The sequence below is a fragment of the Anarhichas minor genome, unplaced genomic scaffold, assembly GCF_050575085.1.
Source record: "Anarhichas minor isolate MPS153535 unplaced genomic scaffold, ASM5057508v1 ptg000061l, whole genome shotgun sequence".
Classification (NCBI taxonomy): domain Eukaryota; kingdom Metazoa; phylum Chordata; class Actinopteri; order Perciformes; family Anarhichadidae; genus Anarhichas; species Anarhichas minor.
Window position 1 is genome coordinate 517,501 of NW_027466507.1, and position 22,500 is coordinate 540,000.

General features: G+C 42.8%; 1 protein-coding gene across 1 annotated transcript in view; it reads left to right on the forward strand.

The window, feature by feature from the left end:
* Window positions 1–22,500, forward strand: part of LOC142933430 (integrin alpha-11-like) — a 31,973-nt gene that overhangs the window by 4,155 nt on the left and 5,318 nt on the right. Inside the window, exons 2-23 of the mRNA XM_076077536.1 lie at window positions 2,984–3,095; window positions 5,438–5,547; window positions 6,189–6,280; window positions 6,388–6,502; window positions 7,181–7,308; window positions 7,896–8,044; window positions 8,131–8,275; window positions 8,413–8,578; window positions 9,061–9,131; window positions 11,746–11,890; window positions 12,493–12,641; window positions 12,985–13,128; window positions 13,202–13,405; window positions 13,482–13,612; window positions 14,112–14,284; window positions 17,427–17,566; window positions 17,683–17,793; window positions 18,351–18,436; window positions 18,530–18,734; window positions 19,870–19,968; window positions 20,999–21,075; window positions 21,871–21,954. Coding sequence (XP_075933651.1) covers window positions 2,984–3,095; window positions 5,438–5,547; window positions 6,189–6,280; window positions 6,388–6,502; window positions 7,181–7,308; window positions 7,896–8,044; window positions 8,131–8,275; window positions 8,413–8,578; window positions 9,061–9,131; window positions 11,746–11,890; window positions 12,493–12,641; window positions 12,985–13,128; window positions 13,202–13,405; window positions 13,482–13,612; window positions 14,112–14,284; window positions 17,427–17,566; window positions 17,683–17,793; window positions 18,351–18,436; window positions 18,530–18,734; window positions 19,870–19,968; window positions 20,999–21,075; window positions 21,871–21,954 — 2,836 coding nt within the window. The remainder of the gene's footprint in view (window positions 1–2,983; window positions 3,096–5,437; window positions 5,548–6,188; window positions 6,281–6,387; window positions 6,503–7,180; window positions 7,309–7,895; window positions 8,045–8,130; window positions 8,276–8,412; window positions 8,579–9,060; window positions 9,132–11,745; window positions 11,891–12,492; window positions 12,642–12,984; window positions 13,129–13,201; window positions 13,406–13,481; window positions 13,613–14,111; window positions 14,285–17,426; window positions 17,567–17,682; window positions 17,794–18,350; window positions 18,437–18,529; window positions 18,735–19,869; window positions 19,969–20,998; window positions 21,076–21,870; window positions 21,955–22,500) is intronic.

Consider the following 22,500-nt stretch of genomic DNA (forward strand, 5'->3'; position numbering starts at 1 on the left):
GGTGGATGTTTCCCTGGAGGTCAGTGAGCTCTCGCTGTAGGTGATGGGTTCTTTGATCCAGGAGCTCAGATGGGTTCGTTTCTGTGGCTTTTAGGCGGATCGTTAAACTCACGCAGCAACAACAACATCAGTCATCGTGTTGTTGTCGGTCTGATGAACGCCACACAGGAAGGAACCAGCTACCACCTGCCTCGTTTGTCCCAGAAGTCACTCCTTCACTCTCCTCATGAAGTCGATTTAGCCTCCTTGATGCCCCAGACGGGAGGGGTTAGTCACCTCTGCACACAGATGTGTGCTGCCAGGTTTAGAATGCAACTAAATTGCCTTTAAACGAACAGAAAAACACTCAGCGTCCTCTCTCTCCCTCTTATTAAACTCACCCATGTGGCACTCTGCTATAAAAACATATAGAAATATAACTCGGCACCACGGCTGCACGTCACAGTAACACAGACGTGATCGGTGGTTACTGTGAATGTTTTGAGTTCATGCTTGACTTTAAATGTACTGTTTTTTAAGGGGAGTTTTGCAGGTAGTGCTGCCGCTGCTCCAACGTGAAACATTTCAGGGTGGTGACCTTTCACCTTTGACCTGTGCCGCCCGTCAGAGAGATGAAGGCTCATCCGGGGTCGGGCTGCAGAGATGCCGAGCCGATAGAGCCGTCTGCTCGCCGGCTGGAGGAAGTGACACAGACGGCGTTCAGTAGATCAGACTCACTGCTGCGTCTCATTTAAATAAAGCAGAGACTGTTATCTGCTCACCGTCTCTAATAGAGATTCATACGTCTTCAGTTGTTTCATCAGCTCAGACACATCTGGAAACATCACCTGAAATAAGTCACAAAGACTCAAAGAATTTAGAGAATGTGTCGGGAGGATGGTCTGAATCTGTGATGGGAGACCGTCAGACTGGGATCTGGATCTGGATCTGGATCTGGTGTCTGGTGTCTGGTGTCTCTGCGTCATCTCTCACCAACAGCTCTGATAAATGGAGCTGGTCTCTGGCTCAGACGAGAGGAAACAAACGCACCTTTAACCCTCTGAGCACCAAAGTACTTTCTGCTGTTTCTCTCTGCGGTCTTGATTTTCTCTTCAAAATAAAAGTCCTGCTCCTCTATGAAACAGAACCATGCTCTGTGTTCACTTCCTGTAGTTCAGTCAGAGTGTCTCCTCCTTGTAGTCACATGACTGTTGGTCTCAGATGGATCAATCATGACTTCATAGTTTCACACCTTAATGTTTTTACACACTCTGGTTGAAGTGAACGCTTTATTAGACATTTATAATGACAACATGAATAATAAAATGTTTTGGATGAAATATCACATTTGTAAGCTTCGTTTCGGTTCCTTTTTCTGATAGAAGCGTTCGTCACGCACGATGTGTTCAAGGACCGTGAGAAAGATGATAATCTGACGACTATGACGTGTTTTTTACAGCTTCTGGCTGATGAACGGTGCTTTAGACCAGCGCTGGGTCTTTGGGGTTCAGAGGGTTGAAGGGAACGTTATTTTACCCATCATGCCTCTCTGTTGTTTTTGCCACAGAGACCACGGGGGTCATGGTGAGGGTGGGGGGTCATAGGACTCTGCTGCCTGGCTCAAGGACACTGAGGCAGAAGCAGTTCAGAGTCGTGATGGGTTCAGTTTCTTTCTGCTCCTAAAATGAATTATTCTGAATGAAATGTGATTATACTTCAGTAGAAGCATTAATACCACAGTTTAAATACAACGTTTCAAAGTTCTACTTAAGTAAAAGTACACAAGTATCAGAATCACAATGTACTTGAGGTGCTCAATGTAACATTTCACAATAATATACATGATGTAATTATATTCTCATGTCTATATATAAATATATATAAATATATATAAATATATATAAATATATATAAACATATATAAATATATATAAATATATATAAATATATATAAATATATATAAACATATATAAATATATATAAATATATATAAACATATATAAATATATATAAACATATATAAATATATATAAACATATATAAACATATATAAATATATATAAATATATATAAATATATATAAACATATATAAATATATATAAATATATATAAATATATATAAATATATATAAACATATATAAATATATATAAATATATATAAACATATATAAATATATATAAACATATATAAATATATATAAACATATATAAACATATATAAATATATATAAATATATATAAATATATATAAACATATATAAACATATATAAATATATATAAATATATATAAACATATATAAATATATATATAAATATATATTTCCATCTAACTAGAGATGAATGTAGTTCAGTAAAAAGAACAATACCTCAAGACTTTACTTAAGTACTGCAAAAGTTACTTTGTGATACTTCTCATAAGATTGAGATCAGCAATATTAATATAATATCACAGCCATATATAAACTAAACTGAAAATAAAAAGATGAAAGAGTTAAAAGTTTAAAACAAAACTTTTATTTCTCTGAAGATACATAAAGTTGTTAGTGACGTGATGGAGGAGGAATGTTTATTATCATTACGTTATGATTATTATTGTTATTACTCGTCTGTATGATACAGATTCTGACGAAACGATGACATCATCTCTGAGCTCCTTTTTCCAGAATGATCTCAGTTTTGGAAAAAAACTCATTTTATCATCTGTTATGATGTCACTTTTATTTTTGTCAGAGTTACAAAGTCTTTTATTCTTCTTTAGTACTTTTACTGCAGTAAAGGATCTGGATACTTCTTGTACTGTCTCTTAAGTACAACAAAGAAACTAAATCATTTATTTGCATTTAGTGAGAGAAAATGTTTTAATTCTGGTTCAATTTGTGACAGTTTAGAAAAGTGAAACTGATCTCAGACCTTCTTCTATTAGAACCTTTAACTTAAAGTTATACTGCTGATACAGCTTCTTCTTTAACTTCTTCTTTAACTTATTCTTCTGTGTTTCAGATCTTCAGCTCTGCTTCAACTTCGACACCAAGAACTTTAAGATCTTCTCCGGTTCTAAAGAAAACCAGTTTGGATACACAGTCCAGCAGCACGAGGCGGGAGGACGCCAGTGGTGAGGATCCCAGTACACAAAGTACACCCAGTACACCTAGTACACAACAAATAATGTTTTATTTGTGAAGACACCAAATCGCTTCACTTTCACACGAAATACCAAACAGAATACATTGATTATATGTGTTTATGTTCATAAAAAGAACCCAGAAACAACATGAAAGAAAAGGTGTTGATGTTTCATCCGGATGAATCCGGGGATTCTGGGGTCTAGATGTAACCTTAAATGCAGCAGGTGCCTCTGGAAACAGGCGGAGAAGTTAAACTAGGAGAGAGAATCTTGCTCCAGACTGTTGTTTTGTCTGTCTGCTGTGAGATTGAGCAACATTCTCTGTTTTTTATGACCTGGAACCATTTGAGCGGTGATGAAAACCCTCTCAGTCGTCCAGGATTACACAATCTCTCTGAGCCTTTGAAGTCGCAGGTAAATATGTGGAAAGTATTTCGTCTCGCGACCGGCTTCTCCTCCTGCGTCCCGAGGCGGAGCGCTGGATGTGGAAACTATGCGCTGTGGTTCAGTCACTCAGAAGAACATCACGCCGCTCTGTGGGGAGTTGTTTCTCTGCACATCTTAACATCTCAGGTGTTTGTCTGACGTTCTTATCCAGACGACACGATCCGTCATCCATGACAGTTCTCAGTACCCGTAAACCATCAGGGTCCTGGTGACCTGGGACTTGATTTTCATGTCCAGAAAACATCGAGAATCTTTTCACTTTTCCCACACAAAGACAACCTTTGGGTTTGTGAGAGAATCTTTAAAGCTCACAGGTAACACTGGAACTCGGAGGTTATGTCACCTTTCACTCCAGGTTCACTAGAGATCAAATAATGAAAACAGTTAACAGGCAAACCCTAAAATCAGTCCACACTGACTCGGTTTCACGCGGGACACGGACAGAGGTCTCCTGGTGAAAGTCCTGTGCTTGTCAGGACTCCTGCCACCAGGACTACGTTCACCAGAGGGGGCCCTGTCGGGAACCTGGAGCTCCCTGTTGTGTTACGAGTTGGGAGTGAGAACATTATACGAACAGTAGAAGAAACACCTGAACTCAATGTTTCCATTATTAATGTTAATAGTTATTAATGTGTCCGACACAAACCTGAAGCAAGTTTTAACCCTCAGAATCATTAAGATCTCAGAGACGAAGATAGAAACAACCACAACAATCCTGAAGTAAAGTGTGCATGTGTGTGTCACTGTGTCTGTGTGTGTGTGCGTGTGTGTGCGTGTGTTTGAGGAGGTTGTTAGAGGTCAAACCCATTGACCTGTGTTGACCTCTGAGGTCGGACCTCCAGCGCTCTGTGTTTACAGAGACGAGTGTTTATGTCGCCTGGTGGCGTCACGCTGGGATCAGTGTGTGTGTGTGAGAGAGAGTGTGTGTGTGTGTGTGTGTGTGTGTGTGTTTTTTTCTCTCCTAACATTCAACACGCGTGCCGACCGACCGCTCCGCCGCCGCTGAAACCAAACTGTTAGCGCGGCCGACAGGTTGTTGGTTTTTCTTGGCTCGTTGAGGAGTTCAGTGTGAAATTGTTTCCAGCTGTAGCAGCAGAGCCTGAACGCACCACAACGGCTCAAACATCAAACATCTGCAGACTGTGACGCGTTCACTGTCAGACCACTGACATGTTTAACGGTGATTATAAAAGGAACTCATGGCTGTAACATAAAACATGAGCCTTTACTGAACGCATCGAATAACCAATAAAACAATGACATCACATCGTTGTTATTGTTGTTTAGCTCGTCAGTTATCGGCTGTTTCCTCACTTTAGTCTCATGAACTCTCTGGAAGTCACTGAATTCTTGGTTTTGGCACAAGAAGACTTCATGGATACAACTAAAGATCCAGAGCTTCCTGGTAGAACCACTGATTCTAAAACCAGATCGAGGAAACAAAGTTATTCTGACATGTTGAACAGAGATCTGTGTTGATGACCAACAGGAGAGAGATAAACACATCCCTCTGAAGAAGAAGATTCTCTCCTCCTTTATCTGTGAACCCATCTATGGATGGTTAGTGTAGATGTGGAGGAGGAGACACACTAGCGCTCTACTAGTATACATATATATACATATACATATATATACGTATATATATGTATATGTATATATATGTATATATACATGGATATATATCAAACACATACATCTAAATTAGACTTAATTAAGCAAGTTAATTCAGCATCATGGTGCAGCAGGGTTAGTAACCCGTCACCGTGTGTGTGTGTGTGTGTGTGTGCGCGCATGTGTGTGTGTGGGTGTGTGTGTGTGTGCGCGTGTTTGTGCGCGCGTGTGTGTGTGTATGTGTATGTGTGTGTATGTGTGCGTGTGTGCAGGTTGCTGGTTGGAGCTCCCTTCGAGTCCACAGGGAAGCAGCAGACTGGTGATGTGTTCAGGTGCCCGCTGGACACCAGAAACTCTGCAAACTGCACCAGACTGAACCTTGGTGAGCAACACGTTCATCAACATCACAGCAGGACTCCTTTAATGAAGTCAGAGTAGAAATAACACGATGTGGGTAAAAGTACTTCAGGTATCCAAAAGAAGAAGTATTTACTATGCAGAGAGGTGAAAGTGTTTTCTTGTTTATCATTATTAAGTTATTATCTTGTGCTAGACATTTATTTTGAAAATTGTATTGAAGCTGAGCAGTTAGAATAACTCCTCTGTAGGTTACAGAGCCGTTAATCTACTTCTAAGCATGATTAAGAAGAAGTACAATACATTAAAAATACTCTAGTAAAGTAAAGACACTAGATTACTACATTAGTAAAAGTAAAACATCACTGATGTAATTTAAATGCATAATTCCAAAAGAAGATATTATACTAATCTATCCCACCAATATCACCGTTTATACTCTCTACATATTTACGTTTAATTAATAAAGAAATGATCAAAAGCCTCAGTGTCACGTGTGTTGACATAACATGTTAAACATTAAAATGCAAAAAGCAGCAGTTTTAATGAATCTAATGAAAAAGAGAATATTTACATTCTCCTGCTGCATGTCAGCTATTGATCGTAGAGTAACTGATGCTCCTCTGAAGTGTCACAGACTGTGTAACGTTTCGTGATGTTTTGCAGGTAAACTCTCTCTGGACAACGTGTCTGAGAGGAAAGACAAGATGAGACTCGGGATGACGCTGACCTCCAACCCGAAGGACGGCAGCTTTGTGGTGAGTCACATGACCCAGAACCCACAGAGACCACCTCGGTCTCCGCTCAGCCTCACTTCAGATGACAGAGTGTCTTTGTGTCCCTGTGTGTGTGAATGTGTCCTCAGACCTGTGGTCCTCTCTGGTCCCATGAGTGTGGAAGCTCCCTGTACAGCACCGGGATCTGTTCCAGGGTCAGCCGCAACTTCAGACTGTCCCACACCATCGCCCCGGCCCTGCAGAGTAATCAGAGCACACCGTCTATTAAAACATATATTCATCCATTCATTCATTCATCCATCCATCGTCCACCCATCATCCATCCATTCATCTATTAATCAGTTAATCAGAGTAATCAGAGCACACCGTCTATTAAAACCTATATTCATCCATTCATTCATTCATCCATCCATCGTCCACCCATCATCCATCCATTCATCTATTAATCAGTTAATCAGAGTAATCAGAGCACACGCACACCGACGTCTATTAAAACATATATTCATTCATCCATTATTCATCCATCCATCCATTATCCATCATCCATCCCTCCATCTATCAATCCATCCATCCATCAATGCATCCATCCTTCATCCATTCATCCATCCATAAATCCTCCATCCATCATCCATCCATCCATAAATCCATAAATCCTTCATCCTTCATCCATCATTCATCCATCCATCCATTCATGCATCCATAAATCCATCCATCCATAAATCCTTCATCCTTCATCCATCATTCATCCATCCATCCATTCATGCATCCATAAATCCATCCATCCATCCATCCATCCATTGATCCATCCATTGATCCATCCATTCATCCATTCATCCATCATTCATCCATCCATCCCTTCATGCATCCATTCATCCATCCATCCATCCATCCCTCTGTCTTGTTTTGTGTATTGTCTTACAGGATGTGAGACGTTCATGGACATCGTGATCGTTCTGGACGGTTCTAACTCCATCTATCCGTGGTACGAGGTCCAGGACTTCCTCATCACCATCCTGCAGAAGTTCTACATCGGCCCAGGTCAGACGCAGGTCGGTTCATCACTGAATTTAAAGAAAAGACTCTATATTGCATAAATATAAAACAGTAGAGTTTGTCGCCTCTTGTTTCCCTGAATGCAGCATTTGTTCAGTAGCAGACACTACAACAGATGATGCAACTAGAACATGCATTAGGCTCATTATATAAGGAGCCATTGGAGCCATGTCAGCCTTGGAGCTAACATGGCATAGCATTTAATCTTTAGTACCTAGTTTGAATAAGTAATTATAAGGTCTGGAAGTTGATCACCATGCAACTAAACCTCAAACGTAATGCTTGTAGTGGAAACAGAGCACATAGACTGCAGTAGTCCAGATTTATGTGTCAATTTATATCCCAGCATGCAACTGAGAAATAGGAATCCTTCAAAACTAGCAGTCTCCCTACCTTCAACAGTCCCCACTGACATGATCTTGATCAAAGATCTGAACCATTATCTGCTGCAGTTGAGCAGCCACCAGTAGCGGACTGGTTTTACTGGAAGCTGACCAACAGGCTGACAGAGGAAAAGCTCTCTGACACCTTAAGGTGCAGGGTTTTGGGGTCTGGACTGAGCTGTGGTGTGTTTTGTCTGCAGGTGGGTGTGGTTCAGTACGGCTCCACGGTGGTCCATGAGTTCGGTCTGGGTGAGTACCAGACAGTGGAGGAGGTGGTGGAGGCCGCCAGGGGCATCGACCAGCGGGGCGGCGAGGAGACGAGGACGGCGCTGGGCATCAACGTGGCACGGTACGACACAAAAGTGATGTCCATCGGGAAGGGTGAAGGCCACACGGTAACCGAACCAGGTTCACTTACTGTTCTTCCCTGTGCAGGTCGGAGGCGTTCAAGCGCGGCGGCCGACCCGGTGCTCAAAAGGTGATGATTGTGATCACGGACGGAGAATCTCACGATAGTCCACAGCTGGTGCAGGCCGTCGCCGACAGCGAGAGAGACAACGTCACCATGTACGCCATCGCTGTGAGTCTGTCCTGCTGGTTTCCTGTCTGATTTAGCTTCTTTCTTCCTCCTTCCCAGTTTTTGCATCAAACCTCCTCCTCTGTTGTTTTGGACTTCAGGAACTCTGTCCTGAGTGTTTTGCTCTGGGTTTTGTCCAGGTTCTGGGTTATTACAACCGTCGAGGAATCAACCCTGAAGCCTTTCTGAAGGAAATCAAGTTCATCGCCAGCGACCCGGACGAGAAGCACTTCTTCAATGTGTCGGACGAGTCGGCGCTGAAGGACATCGCGGACGCGCTGGGAGAGAGGATCTTCTCTCTGGAAGGTCAGCTGACCATCAGCATGTTGAATATCTGTTGATTGGTTGAAGGTGTGGAGCCTCCGTCCGTCCGTCCGTCTATGTTTTATCTGCTTCTCTGAGGTTGGCGTGAAGGGCAGCTGGCTAAGCGAGGTTTTCCAGACCAGAAATGAGCCACCTGTTGAGTTTCTGCTTCTTTCCACTGAGACATCCCTCCACCTTCTTTATTCTCAATCTTCTGTGCTGCTAGATGCTTCACTTTCTTCCCCTCACTTTCTCTCACAGTCTACAATCTGCTAATGTGAACCTTTATGCTGCTTTCACCTTTACATGCGTCCGCTGTTCAGATTGAGGAACCAACAGAGAAAGCTAACGGCTGCAGAGAGCTGTAGCTCAGGCTGTTGATTCCCAGTGGGATCACTACTGCTGGCTCCACATGTGACATTTAAAAAGGCTTTATTAAAACGTGAAAGTAACACGATGATGTCGTCTCTGTTTCCATTCTGCAGGAACCAGCAGTCAGGGTCGAGGGTTCGGTCTGCAGATGGCTCAGGCTGGTTTCTCCTCACACTTAGTCAAAGTGAGTAACAAGTTCTTCTATTAGTTCAGTTCACACATCAACGCACACTTGTGTGTTGATGTCCGTAAAGTGATGATGTGAAGACTCAGTATTGTTTCTGATTTGACTCTTTAGATTTTGCGTAGTTGATTCTTTTTTATCATGTTTTATTTCCAAAGATCTGTTCTTACTGGATAAAGAATCCTTATCATTTCCCCCAAATCGTTGCTGCATAACATCTTGATCGGTACTTTATTTTGTAGGAATCGTCTGGTTTGAGTTTCCACTTGATGAACTAATCAGATTTTCCTCCAGTTTTCTCCAGAAAAGCAAATCCAATAAAATCAGCAGACGACAGGAACAGAAGATCAAACTCTCAACTATTAGTATCAGTGTGATCCTCAAACAGCTTCTGGTCCTGACACAACTCTGAAGCTGCAGAATAAGAAGCTTCTAGAAATATTTCTGTTGTTTCTCGTCCAGGGAAAATCGTACTCGACTGAATTCCAACGTCAGGGAGTGAAAATGGTGTCGTGGAAACTTTTCTTTGGGAAACGCAGAGCAGATGTTTTTTCCTGAACGTAAAGCTGCCAAAACCCACACAGACACTCAGCCTTCAGTGATGCACACCATCACACACACACATATGCAAAGTGTTTCCTGCTCTTTTGGGGATCAAAAGGTATAAAATGTGAACTCAGGTAGCAGTCACACTGATGTGGAAAACAGATGACATCATGAATCATCTCTGAGTGAGTCGTCCTGCAGGACAACCGTCCTCCTCAGACCGGATCACAACAAGACCTTTAACAGTGAATCTACAGATCCAGAGTCAGTCCTGGTGCAGATCTAGAGTCAGTCCTGGTGCAGATCTAGAGTCAGTCCAGGTGCAGATCCAGAGTCAGTCCTGGTGCAGATCTAGAGTCAGACCTGGTACAGATCCAGAGTCAGTCCTGGTGCAGATCTAGAGTCAGACCTGGTGCAGATCCAGAGTCAGTCCTGGTGCAGATCTAGAGTCAGACCTGGTGCAGATCCAGAGTCAGACCTGGTGCAGATCCAGAGTCAGTCCTGGTGCAGATCCAGAGTCCTGCAGACAGGATGCCGTCGCCAAGAATTTGGTCATCCACTGTGGTCCTTGACTCACTGGCCCGTAGAGATGATGACTCAACGCTTTTATATCTGGATTCAACCAGCTCCATCTGAGTGTGTGATTGACTGCACAAACACACACACGCACACGCACACACACACGCACACGCACGCACACGCACGCACACACACACACGCACACGCACGCACACACACACACGCACACACACACGCACACGCACACACACACGCACACACACACGCACACGCACACGCACACACACACACACACGCACGCACACGCACACTCACACGCACACGCACACGCACGCGCACGCACACGCACACACGCACACGCACGCACACGCACACGCACACGCACACACACACACACACACACACACGCGCACACACACACACACACGTGTTGTGTTCAGGTTCTGAGAATGATAAACCAACAGCAGCCTGTTCAGAGTCAATGCTTCAGTGCTGAGACGTTCAATCATGAGTTGGAAGATGTTTGGATCGTCGTTGTTTAAGACGGTCGGGCTGTCAACTAAAACACCTTGATTATAGTATATATACCACGAGTATACCAGCTGAGTATTGCCATTTACTACCACTTTATACTTCTATTCCACTTCATCTTAGACACTTCAGTTATCTGTTTCTCTACAGACTGAGATGACTGGATACTCCTTTTCTCTTTTTCAAAGACTGAGTCAACGGTCGATTTTTTAGCAATGTATGAAAATAATCACATCTGGACGATTGCTGCTCAGCAGAGAGGGAACTTCTCTTCCTGTTGTTTTAAATCAGAGTCATGACTTGTTGCTAGACTGAAGGACGTCCATTGATCTACAGCAGTAAAAGGCTACGACATGGACCGGAAACACATCACAGGGGAACATTCTTCTGCACAATGAGTACTTTTACTTCTACTTTTGAAAGCAGAAGTTTTTATTTATAAGTATTTTACATGATGTAAGGATCTGTGTACTTCCTCCTCGGGCTCCATGTGTGTTGAATGAAAAAAACAAACATTTGAAAGGCCCTAATAGATCACATCCTCATAACAGAGTCACCTACACAGTGAAAAGCTCTCAGATGTAAAATCTACTCAGGAAGTGGAGCTGGAACATTTCGGCGTTCTGTTACTTGAGCTGCATGCTGGGAAACTCAGTCAGAATCTGTGAAAATAGAAGCTCCAAAACACATGAATACTTCCAGGAACACGAGGTTCTTCTCATGTTTTATTGCTGCTCTGCTACAGGTTTGTGTTATCTACTGGTGTTAGTATTACTTCCTCACTTTGTATTTATATGCTTGTCTTTAATCTTATGTTGTTATGATTTACCTTTTCTATTGTTATTTTATTTTGTCCCTTCTTATGAACTTAATACTTATTCTATTGTTTATTTATGCTCTTATTCTACTGCTGTATCGTTTGATCAATCTCTGGCACAAGACTTTCCTCAGGGATTAATAAAGTTCTACTTTATCTTACATTATGTTGCATGTATTATATTCCGTGTTCTTCCATCAGGACGGCGTTCTGCTCGGGGCGGTCGGCGCCTACGACTGGAACGGCGCCGTGCTGAAAGAGACGAAACACGGCAAAGTCGTTCCACCAAAATCCTCGTACAAGGACGAGTTTCCAGAGGAGCTGAAGAACCACGGAGCTTATCTTGGTAATAAGGCTGGACTGTACTTGTCTCTGTCTACTCTTAATATATGTATATATGTATATACAATTTACATGTATATATTTATACATGATTAGTTTGATGGTTACAGCATTTGATAAACTGTCTGTCTTCAGGAATATGTCCCCAGCTTTAAACGTATACTTTCAATTGAACATCCTGCTCGTAGAGTTTGCAGCAATAATTACAACAATAAAAGAATTGGACAAAACAACCAATGCACTGATGATCTAGCTTTAGTTCCAGCTTTGCCGTCAGCAGTAATTCAAACTGAGGGTGGAACTCATGACGAGGCCATACGATCTCTAAAATCTCTAAGATTTAGCTCTTTGTTGTGTGAAGTACAAGTGGAACTTTGGCCTGATGGTGGCGCCACAGGGAAGGTCGGGGGGGTCACCAGAATAAGTTGTGTTCATCTTCTGAAGACCATGAATATTCTGATCAGTTGTCAAGAGAGCTAGCGGTCAAAATGTTGGACACAGTTTGACTAACTGACCTCCATCTCCATCGTTGGTCTGTGTTAACGGGGAAATATCAGAACATCTTGACTCCCGTTGGTCTGTTTCCGTTCCTTCTTCTGGTTCCAGGTTACTCGGTGGGTTCACTCATTTCGTCTCGGGGCTCTCAGCTCTACGTGGCCGGAGCTCCGAGGTTCAACCACACCGGGAAGGTCATCATCTTCAGCCTGAAGAACACGGGGAACCTGACCATCCTGCAGGCCCTGCTGGGGGAGCAGGTCAGTCCCACCAGCCAGTGACGTACTTCATAATATGTAAAAAGAAGACTGTTGGTGGATGGGTCCAACAAACACAACTTTCAACCCAACTGTTGGTTTTGTTGCCTAAAACTAACTGTTCATGGTTATTTTTAAGCCAACCATGATGTTTTTCACTAACCTAACTTTAGTTTTTAACGTAATGTTTCGAGGGAAACCCCCAAAAAATCCACGCACGGTTCGTGTCCCTGTAGACGGAACCAATAGATTGCATTGAGATGTGACACCTAAGTATGTATCCACATGTGGGACACATGGCCGTCTCTGCTGAAATGAAAAATGTTTTTGTTTTGTTCTTTTCCAGATCGGCTCATATTTCGGCAGTGAGTTGTTGTCGATAGACGTAGACGATGACGGACAGTCGGACGTACTGGTGGTGGCAGCTCCCATGTTCTACAGTCAAGGCTGGGAGAGAGGGAAGGTCTACATCTACACGGTGACTCCACAGGTACATTCACACAGGACTCCACGCTGCAGCATTCTAGTAAATACTCAAACTAAACTAAACCTTCTCCCTCCAGGTATCGTTCATCCTGCAGGGGGTGCTGGAGGTTTCTGACCGCTCTCAGAACTCCCGGCTGGGTTCGGCGTTGGCCCAGATACCTGACATGAACGGGGACGGCTTCAGGGAGCTTGTGATGGGAGCGCCGCTGGAGGACGACCACCAGGGGGCGGTCTACGTCTTTTATGGCAAGGACAAAACCATTCAACACCAGTACAGACAGGTAACAGATGTAGAACCAGTTCAGCCAGAAGAAGCAATCTGAGCGTAAATAATCAGTCTGTTGGCTCTCTCTCCAGCGTCTCTCTGCAGCCGGGTTTTCTGCAGGTCTGCAGTATTTCGGTCAAAGTCTTCACGGTGTTCTGGACGTCAATGCAGACGGGCTGGTCGACCTCGCTGTGGGAGCACTGGGAGCGGCTGTCATCATCTGGTCAGACCAGCACACACTCACACTGGATTTGTTATAGTTTCTATAGATACACAGTGTTATTATGGCTCTACCACTTCGGTCCGGACTGAAATATCTCAACAACTGTTGGATGGATTTCCATTAAATCTGTTCATGATGTTCCCCAGAGGATGAATCCTACTGACTGTGGTGATTCTCTCAGCTTTACTTGAGGTTCACATTTGTGGTTCAAAATTACGAATGGATTGAATTATATGAAATTGAATAAAGATATTCAAGGTCCCTAGAGGATTAACTCTAGTAACTGTCTGTGGTTTTAGAGACTTACTCTGAAACTAAAACCATGCATAATTTCCTGAAGTTAAATTTCGCTTTATTCTAACGAAGCCAAGTCCTTAAACCTTAAGGGGTAGTTTCTGTGCCTAAAAGGTAACTGACTCCCCTCAATGATGGAAGTAACACAAGTGAACGAACACAGAGGACCACAGCGCCCTGATGAAGACCTGCTTCCTCCCTCCAGGTCTCGTGGTGTGGTGCGGATTCAGGCCAAGCTCATCTTTGAACCCGAGAAGGTCAACGTCTTTAACAAAGACTGTCGTCGAGGCGGGAAGGAGGTCACTTGCATGTCTGTTAACATCTGTCTGAGTCTGGACGCCAGGACAAAGACCAAGACAAAGACCAGGACGGATGTTGGTGGGTGGGATGCACACGCTAACTATTCATATGCCCAAACTAAGATTACCAAACCGGGGCTAAGAGGGCCTCGGATATTTGAAAGTGGTATCCAATAAGAGCCCCTCTCCTATTGAACATGGCGTCAATAAGGGCCCAATAATAAATCATCGCTGACCCAAGTAAGTTCATCTGTTCGCGAATTTTTTTAACAACGACGGAAGAATCTGAAGGCTGTCCAGCATTCTGACAAACGAGAAGACGTCTGTCAGAGGCAAATATGGAAAACAAATTCCTGCAGTGGATTCAGGTTGCTGAGGTTAAGGCAGGGGTCGGAAACCTGCGGCTCTTCAGCCCTTCTGTTGCGGCTCCCTGAGTCTACATCAGGGGTCCATCAGCGGACCGGATCCGGACCCAGGCCCTAAATCTGATAGATAATTCTGAATTATACATATTAGGCACCGAGTTTATACTTTAACTGGCGCATCTTATTCAGCCGTTACGGCACTTGTTCGGCGGTGCAGGAAACACACCGACCAATGCGTTGCAAATCACATCAGGTGATGCAGCTCAGCCAAACAAATATGAGTATTCTGACAAGTTTCCTGACTCGAGCGAGGTTTACACACACCGTGACACACGGGGGAGAGACGAGGAAATAGAAAGAAGAGCAGGGACATGGCGCTGATAGAAGAAGTTATCTCACATGATGTTCTCCAAAAAGAGAAACGTGTTCAGAGAGAATATAATTTATAAGCAAGAATGAACAGAATCTTATATGTTAATTATTCCCACAGGCAGTTAAATCCTCTACCTCTGTCAAGCGCTTTTCCCTGCAGGTGGCTGATCATGATGTTCAGACCCCCGGCCTCTGTAAACTATCAATGGATAAATCCAAAAAAAGAAAAGTCACGGAGGAAAATAGAGAGTTTAACTCTGCGTGGACGTCTTCATTTGCTTTCACTGCCAACGATGCTGACTTACCTGTATGCTCCCAGAACAAGCACACAGCATGTGCTGAAAAGTGTCACGCTGGAGATGATTCTTCAGCTGCTGCAGCAAACTGAGCTCTTCATAAGAGTCTGATATTGTTATATCAGGTAAAATTGCAGTAAAATGTCAAGAATTGTCTTTATTCTTGTTCTATATTTTCATAAATACAACAAACTATAGTTTTTGTAGATATAATATAACTATATATACAACTTTATAAGCTGTGATATCAAATAGCTTTTGCGGCTCCAGACACATTTTATTTGGTGGAAAATAGAGCAAAATGGCTCTTTGGATAGAAAAGGTTGCCGACCCCTGTGTTAAGGCAACAAAAGCACTTCCATAAAACCACAACGAGGTGTTGAACAACCGGTCTTCTGGTTGTAAGTCCTGTTTGTTGGACCCCTCACGTCCACCAACAGTCGTCTCTTTGGATATTATAAAGTACCTCACTTGCTCTGACTGTTGCTTAGTCACGTGGATGCATTTAGTCTGTGTGTCCACCACTAATAAGGGTCCTAACAGACCTTTCATTGGCCTTGTTTTGGCAAAACAACAAGATAATTTGTGTCCCTGTACACAAAAGTAATAGATTGCATTTCGTTACTGTTTCACAAACTGCCGTGATGCTGAGCTGGAAGGAAGGAGGCACAAAGTTCACGGTGACACCTAATCTGTGTTTTAGAGCATTTACTAATTTTGGTACATTACTTCATGAGCTCAAGCTGGACTTGATGTCATGCCCAGCTCCAACAGCAGTGTGCCTTTGAGCAAAGCGTTTACCTCCCAGCTGCCCAGTAGCAGCTTGTGGTTGGAGCCCACAGTTTCCTGAATGCATGGAGGTAAACGTCCAGACATTATATAACATCTGTCTGGACGTTTGAAACACCCAGATGTTTGGTGTTGTTCGACCGTCTGCATGTGGAAAGTCTCGTCGTGCTCCTTTTCTTCCCTCGCAGCACAGATTCCCCACCGAGCTTCGTGTCGTCGTGTCTCCGGGTAATCGGCTGCAGATGTTCGGGCTCGGCTGCATGGAAACCTCGCTCTAACACGCTAACGCCAGCCAGTTAAACTGTGTCACTCCTCCTCCATCACTTCATACCTTCATACCTTCCTCTCTTCCTTTCTTTCTCCTCATTTTACCCCCGATCATCTGGACTGGATTAGACACACACGCACACACACACACACACACATTAAGACAGAGATGCACACACGCCACATCAAACGGACACGCTTCAGTGGACGAATAGAAGACAGGAAGTGATTGACGAAATCTTAACCTTCTTGGTTTTAGGAGTTACTCTGGTTCTGGTTTATTTATTTCGGTGCAGACGTGGCGTTTTCTGACGTGAGCTGTGCAGGACAGAAGCAGCTTACTTCAGCTCATGAATCAAGACACAACTTCAGATGTTAAACAGATGAGAATGAGCTCTGCAGTTACACTAAGCCGCAGCATTCAACAGCTAATAAGAAGCAGGAAATAAAGAGTTAAAGTCCCGCCCCCTCCGCTGTCCCCCATGGGACCTGCTTTTGGAAAATATACGTACAATAGTCAACAGTGAGAGAGAAATATTTATTTCCTCCCGTTTGAATTGTGCCATGAATTACACACGATGTTTGTTGATTTAAAAGACAATTTTGCACATTATGAAAGTCTATGTTTGTCGTACTATTATTTAGTTTTGTCTGAGACCGATCAGTGAATTTCGTCACCAAAATGGCGGTTAGCTTGGCTAGCTATCTAGCTAGCTAACCAGCTAGGTACAAAGAGTCACGTTCTCTTACCTGATGTGCTTTATCCAACGACTCTTTTTATCAGCCGGGAACAGGTGTCAACCTCTGGTTCTGCCAAGTGAAGCCTTAGAACCTGCATTCTCTCTAGTGACCACCAGGGGGCGACTCCTCTGGTTGTATAGAAGTCTATGAGAAAATGACTCTACTTCTCTCTTGATTTATTACCTCAGTAAACATTGTAAACATGAGTTTATGGTCTCAATCACAGCATGATGTTCATGAGACCTGTAAAGTCGGTTCTCCATGTATTAATGTAATCTCATGGTGCTGCATGTGAGCTAGACAAAACAGGATTGTTTTTCCTCCTTTAAACCTTTTTTATCCTCCTCTTCCTCCTCTTCTTCATCCTCCTCCTCCTCCTCCTCCCCCCCAGCGGTTTGGTACAATCTGGTGCTGGATGAGAGGCGTTTTCCTCCTCGAGCTGTCCTGGATGAATCCGATCGACAGCAGCCAAGGACTGTGTTTCTGCAGGTCGGAGGTCAGAGCTGCCAGCGCCTCGGCTTCTCCATCCAGGTCAGATTATCACCTCATCACACACAAAAACCCACAAAAACCCTAAAAGTCACCTAAAAACAATCCCTAAACACACAAACGTAACTCAGACTGCGGCCGACCGTTTCTCTGAACAGGAGACGACTGATTACGGGCGTCCCATTGCGGTTGTCCTGGAGACGGGATTGAGGAGTCCTGACGAGGGGCCGGTGTTGGACCCCGACTGGCCGAGTGTACTGAGGGCCGAGGTGAGAGTTCGTCTTTACATCCAGGTGATGTCACATCTGTCCCGACCATGCAGACGTTATCTTCCTTAGATTTTTAAACCAGCCACTTTGCTAAACTACCTTTTCAACCATATCTGGACTGAGGAGCGACGTAGAGACGCCGTATACGTCTTCAAGTTTTATAGAGAAATCCTAAAAAGTTGGCAGAATAAAATAAAAGTCCTCATTTACTAAATGAACATCATGCTGTATTGAAGAAGACTTGAAACTAGAGATTGAGACCATAAACTCATGTTTACAATGTTTACTGAGGTAATAAATCAAGAGAGAAGTAGAGTCATTTTCTCATAGACTTCTATACAACCAGAGGAGTCGCCCCCTGGTGGACACTAGAGAGAATGCAGCTTTGACACATGAAGCTTTAGCTTCACTCTGCAGATCCGGAGGTTGTCTCCTGAGTTTGAAGCGTAGAGCCACTGACCAAGCATCAGTATGTGAAGAGTTGAGAGTGAGAACGTGTTGCATATTGAAGGTTCTTCATCAAAGAGAAATGAAATGGTCCTTCTTTCTTTCCGTAGCTTCCCTTCTGGAATGGCTGTGAGCAGGAAGACACCTGCGTTCCTGACCTCATCCTCTACAGTCACACTGACCTCATGGATGTTCAGTGAGTGATGCCCGGACTTCACAAACACGTGTTATTATCATCATTTGATCAAAGAACGGCGTGGTCATTAACGTTGTTGTGTTTTATTTGAAGGGGGTTCTGCAGCTCGAGGGACCGGGCCGCCCTGTCGCTCTGCAGCCTCCGGGGGGCGTCAGAGGGCTCGGTTCACGTGGTGGAGGCCGGTAGGAGGAGGATGGTGGTGTTTGCTCGACTGGAGAATCGGGGAGAGAACGCTTACGGAGCCGCCATCCACATCTCCACCTCCTCCAACCTCCTCTTCTCCAGCTTCATAGTGAAGGTGTCGTAGTGCTCCTTCATTAAAGAAGACATAATCAGACATTTATATTAAATAAACGTTGCTTCTCTTTAAAGAGAAACTCGTGATCCAACATTCATTCAGTTCATAAAAGATTTTCCATTTGTTCTTCTAGATAAATGCAGCTTGGTAGCTTTTCACTGTTGTTCTGGTAGGAAGACTTTCAGGTAACTCGCAGTCGGAGTGTTTCTAACACTTGGATCGACAAGAAAGATGAGTCGTTGACTCACAAACTGTCCCTCATCAACATCTCCATTTTCTGTGCATTTTCCTGTAAAAGTCCAGCAACGCGTGGCAATTTCTGCTCGTTACATGCATACATGTTTTTAAAATAAACGTCCATCTTTTATGGAAAATACGTAGATAGGTTCAGGAAAAGATCGTCAGAAATATCGTTACTGAGGTACACAAGTTTCGTGACAAAAACATCCACCTCCCGCCGGCCTTGTGAGGGGCTTTGCAGGCTTTATGCTTCCTTATTCATTATTGATAATTGATAATTTCACAAGATATCTACGAATTACGTTATTATTCGTAGGAAAAGCTAGGAATGCCGAATGACAAGCTTGTTGCAACTCATCTACTTAGTAAGGTTTAGGAAAAGATTGTGTTTGGGTTGTTTTCTTTGTCTCGTCCACCTCCCCTCCCTCTCGTCCTGGGTCGGCTTTTTCGGTATTTAAACTTCCTTGTTTATGATTACGTTGAAAACATTTACAATATTTTGTTGGATATCCACGAATTACGGTGCATACAGTAGATATAGCTACGAATGCTGGATGAGACAAGCCTTCCATCCCCTGCTTTATGGTCTGTTTGACTCTAAATGGACCATAATGTACTAAATGAACATCATGCTGTATTGAAGAAGACTTGAAACTAGAGATTGAGACCATAAACTCATGTTTACAATGTTTACTGAGGTAATAAATCAAGAGAGAAGTAGAGTCATTTTCTCATAGACTTCTATACAACCAGAGGAGTCGCCCCCTGGTGGACACTAGAGAGAATGCAGGTTTTAAGACACTTAAACCGGATATTGCCGCCTGGCTGCAGCATTCACATCATGTGAGATGGAGGATTACTCTCTGACTTATTAGACTCCTCCCCTTCTCCACAGGACCAATCGGACATTCAGATTGAATGCTTCTCTGAGGACCGACTGGCCAATCAGAGGAGCTGTAACATCAGCGCTCCATTCATGAAGTCCTTGTCTCAGGTGGGTGTTTCTCGTCTATAAACCAGCTCCTCCACTAATATTCATATATCGCTAATCTAACCAATAACACACCTTTATGTTTATTTACCATCATAATAATCCTGCAACACTTGCACGTGATTGGAGCCATTTAGTAGCTGTTCTGGAGTGTTTGATCTGATCTTTGGGTTTGACCACATGTCATGGAATTGTAGATGTTTTGTGTACTTATGACAAATAAATCTAGAAGACTTCAGAAAAATTCAATGGAAGTTTGTTAATGTTGTGGAATAAATATGAAGCTCATTACATGCTGATTAAATCTGTAAGTTTACATCCTGCATTACAAACTGGAGTCGAGTTGCATTCTGGGAAATGTACGATCCAGTGTTTTTGTCGATTGATCACAAATTAGGAATTAAAATTCTAAATGTTTCAGCGTCTGCTACATAGATATACTTTTTGATCCATCTCTTATTTGTCAACTTTATTGTCAATAAGTCAATATAATATAGATTCATAAAACATTCAGACTTCAAAGATAATATGAATTTAAATTTGCTGTAATTGTAACACTAACACATAGTTATACAGTCAGACTAATGATGGTGGTTAAACAGAGGAAAACATCGACTGAAGTCCTTCATTAGCCTAACGACCGTCCTGTAAACATGATGGAGGCTCCGCCCCTTCACTGTAAAGGCCCCCCCAGGGCCCTACTGTACAGATGCCCGTCTTAATAAAGTCCATTTTATTGGTCCAGACTGTGTGCAGATTATACAAGCTTCAGTCACAGACTGTGGAGGATCCGCGTTTCACATGCTGGGACGTTAAAACAGTCACAATATAATCTGACATGTTGGTAAAAGAAGGATAGAAATAGTTATTGACCATGGAGCCCACACTGCCACTAACTGCAGTCTACAACACGTGTTTGAAGGATAAATCCAGGACGTGGAACCTTCTTAACTTCAGATCTTTGTCTTTCTGATGACGACTGATGTAATTGGACGTCCCACCTGCTCTCTCTCTCTCTCTCTTTCCCGTCCAGGTGTCGTTCCATCTGGAGTTTGAGTTCAGCCGATCGGTCTTCTTGGATCACGTCCGGGTCGTCATGACGAGCAGCAGGTGAGACAGCTGACGTCTGTTTGATTCATGTCAGTGTTTTGTTTGGAGGTTTCATGAGGAGGAAGTGATGAAGTATTAATGTGATGTATTTTATTGTTTATATAATTCATAGAAGGATCTTTTTAAAATACACTAAAGAAAAGAGTCGTTTGACTGGATGTGAGAGTTAAAAGGGAAACATTGTTTAATAATTCATAATATTAAGATTAAATTAAAGGCCTTTTCAAAGAGGGCGAAGAAATGAGACACAGGAACAAAATCTGTTGCTAAAATGTTTATTGTTTTTAAACTTGTGCAAATTTTGACATAAAAAGCTGCCAAGATGAAACCTACGTTATTTTACGAGTACTTCAGATTATGATATTACTTTTGATTTTGCAGTGTTCGATGTTCAATCATTCAATATTCTATATCTTTAATTGTCACCAGCGGGATGTAAACATTTAGCACAAATGAGAAACAGGATATGTGTGTAAAAAAAACCAGAAACTATAAATATACAAAGTAAAAATACTCTTTTAATTTAAACTTTTAAAAACAGTAAATTAAGCCATTATGGGATGTCATATTTCATTTTCAGATTATATTCAAACAACAAGTTGTGATGTGAGCAGCAAAAAAACAACAAAAACAGCATCTGTTCTCACGGACCGTGCGTTGTGGGGACTCGACTCCCAACTGGGGACAAAACAACCGGTCCCCACATGGTCAAGTCAATGCATGTGTGTGTGTGTGTGTGTGTGTGTGTGTGTGTGTGTGTGTGTGTGTGTGTGTGTGTGTGCGTGCGCTAAACAGTGAGGGAGACGAGGGTTACCCAGACGACAACATCAATGACATCTTCCTCCCTCTGAAGTACCAAACGGACCTCCTCTTCACCAGGTGAGCGACATCATGTTGTTGATCCAATAGCTGATGTTTTAGATATCGATAATGATGCATTCACTTGGAATCAGACAAACGGAGAACCGGACGTCATTGTATTGAATATGAGCAGGACGGTGAAATCAGTCGATGTCTAAAGTTTAAATATCTTGTTTTCTTAAGAAGCGGACGTTACACAGCTCCGTCACTCCAGAGAAAGTTCTTTAAATTTGCAATAGAATAAAATACAATAATACAACAATCTCCTGAATATGTACAGCTACATGCAGAATAATTACATTCAAATAGTAGAAATAAAATAATTTGATTTAATATATTTTATTGTATGATTCATTTTGCCGTCGGCCTGATTACATATGAACGCAGCATAAAGAATCGGCATTTTCTCGGATGATTGCAGATAAAAATATTCCACTTCTGTGTTTACAAACATTTAATAACTTTATGAAATATGTAATTAACTTAGATTTAGTTGATGTGTGATCTTAGCTTAGGAACAACAGACTTGTGAGTTGATGTTGGCTGAGATTTAGACATGTTTTG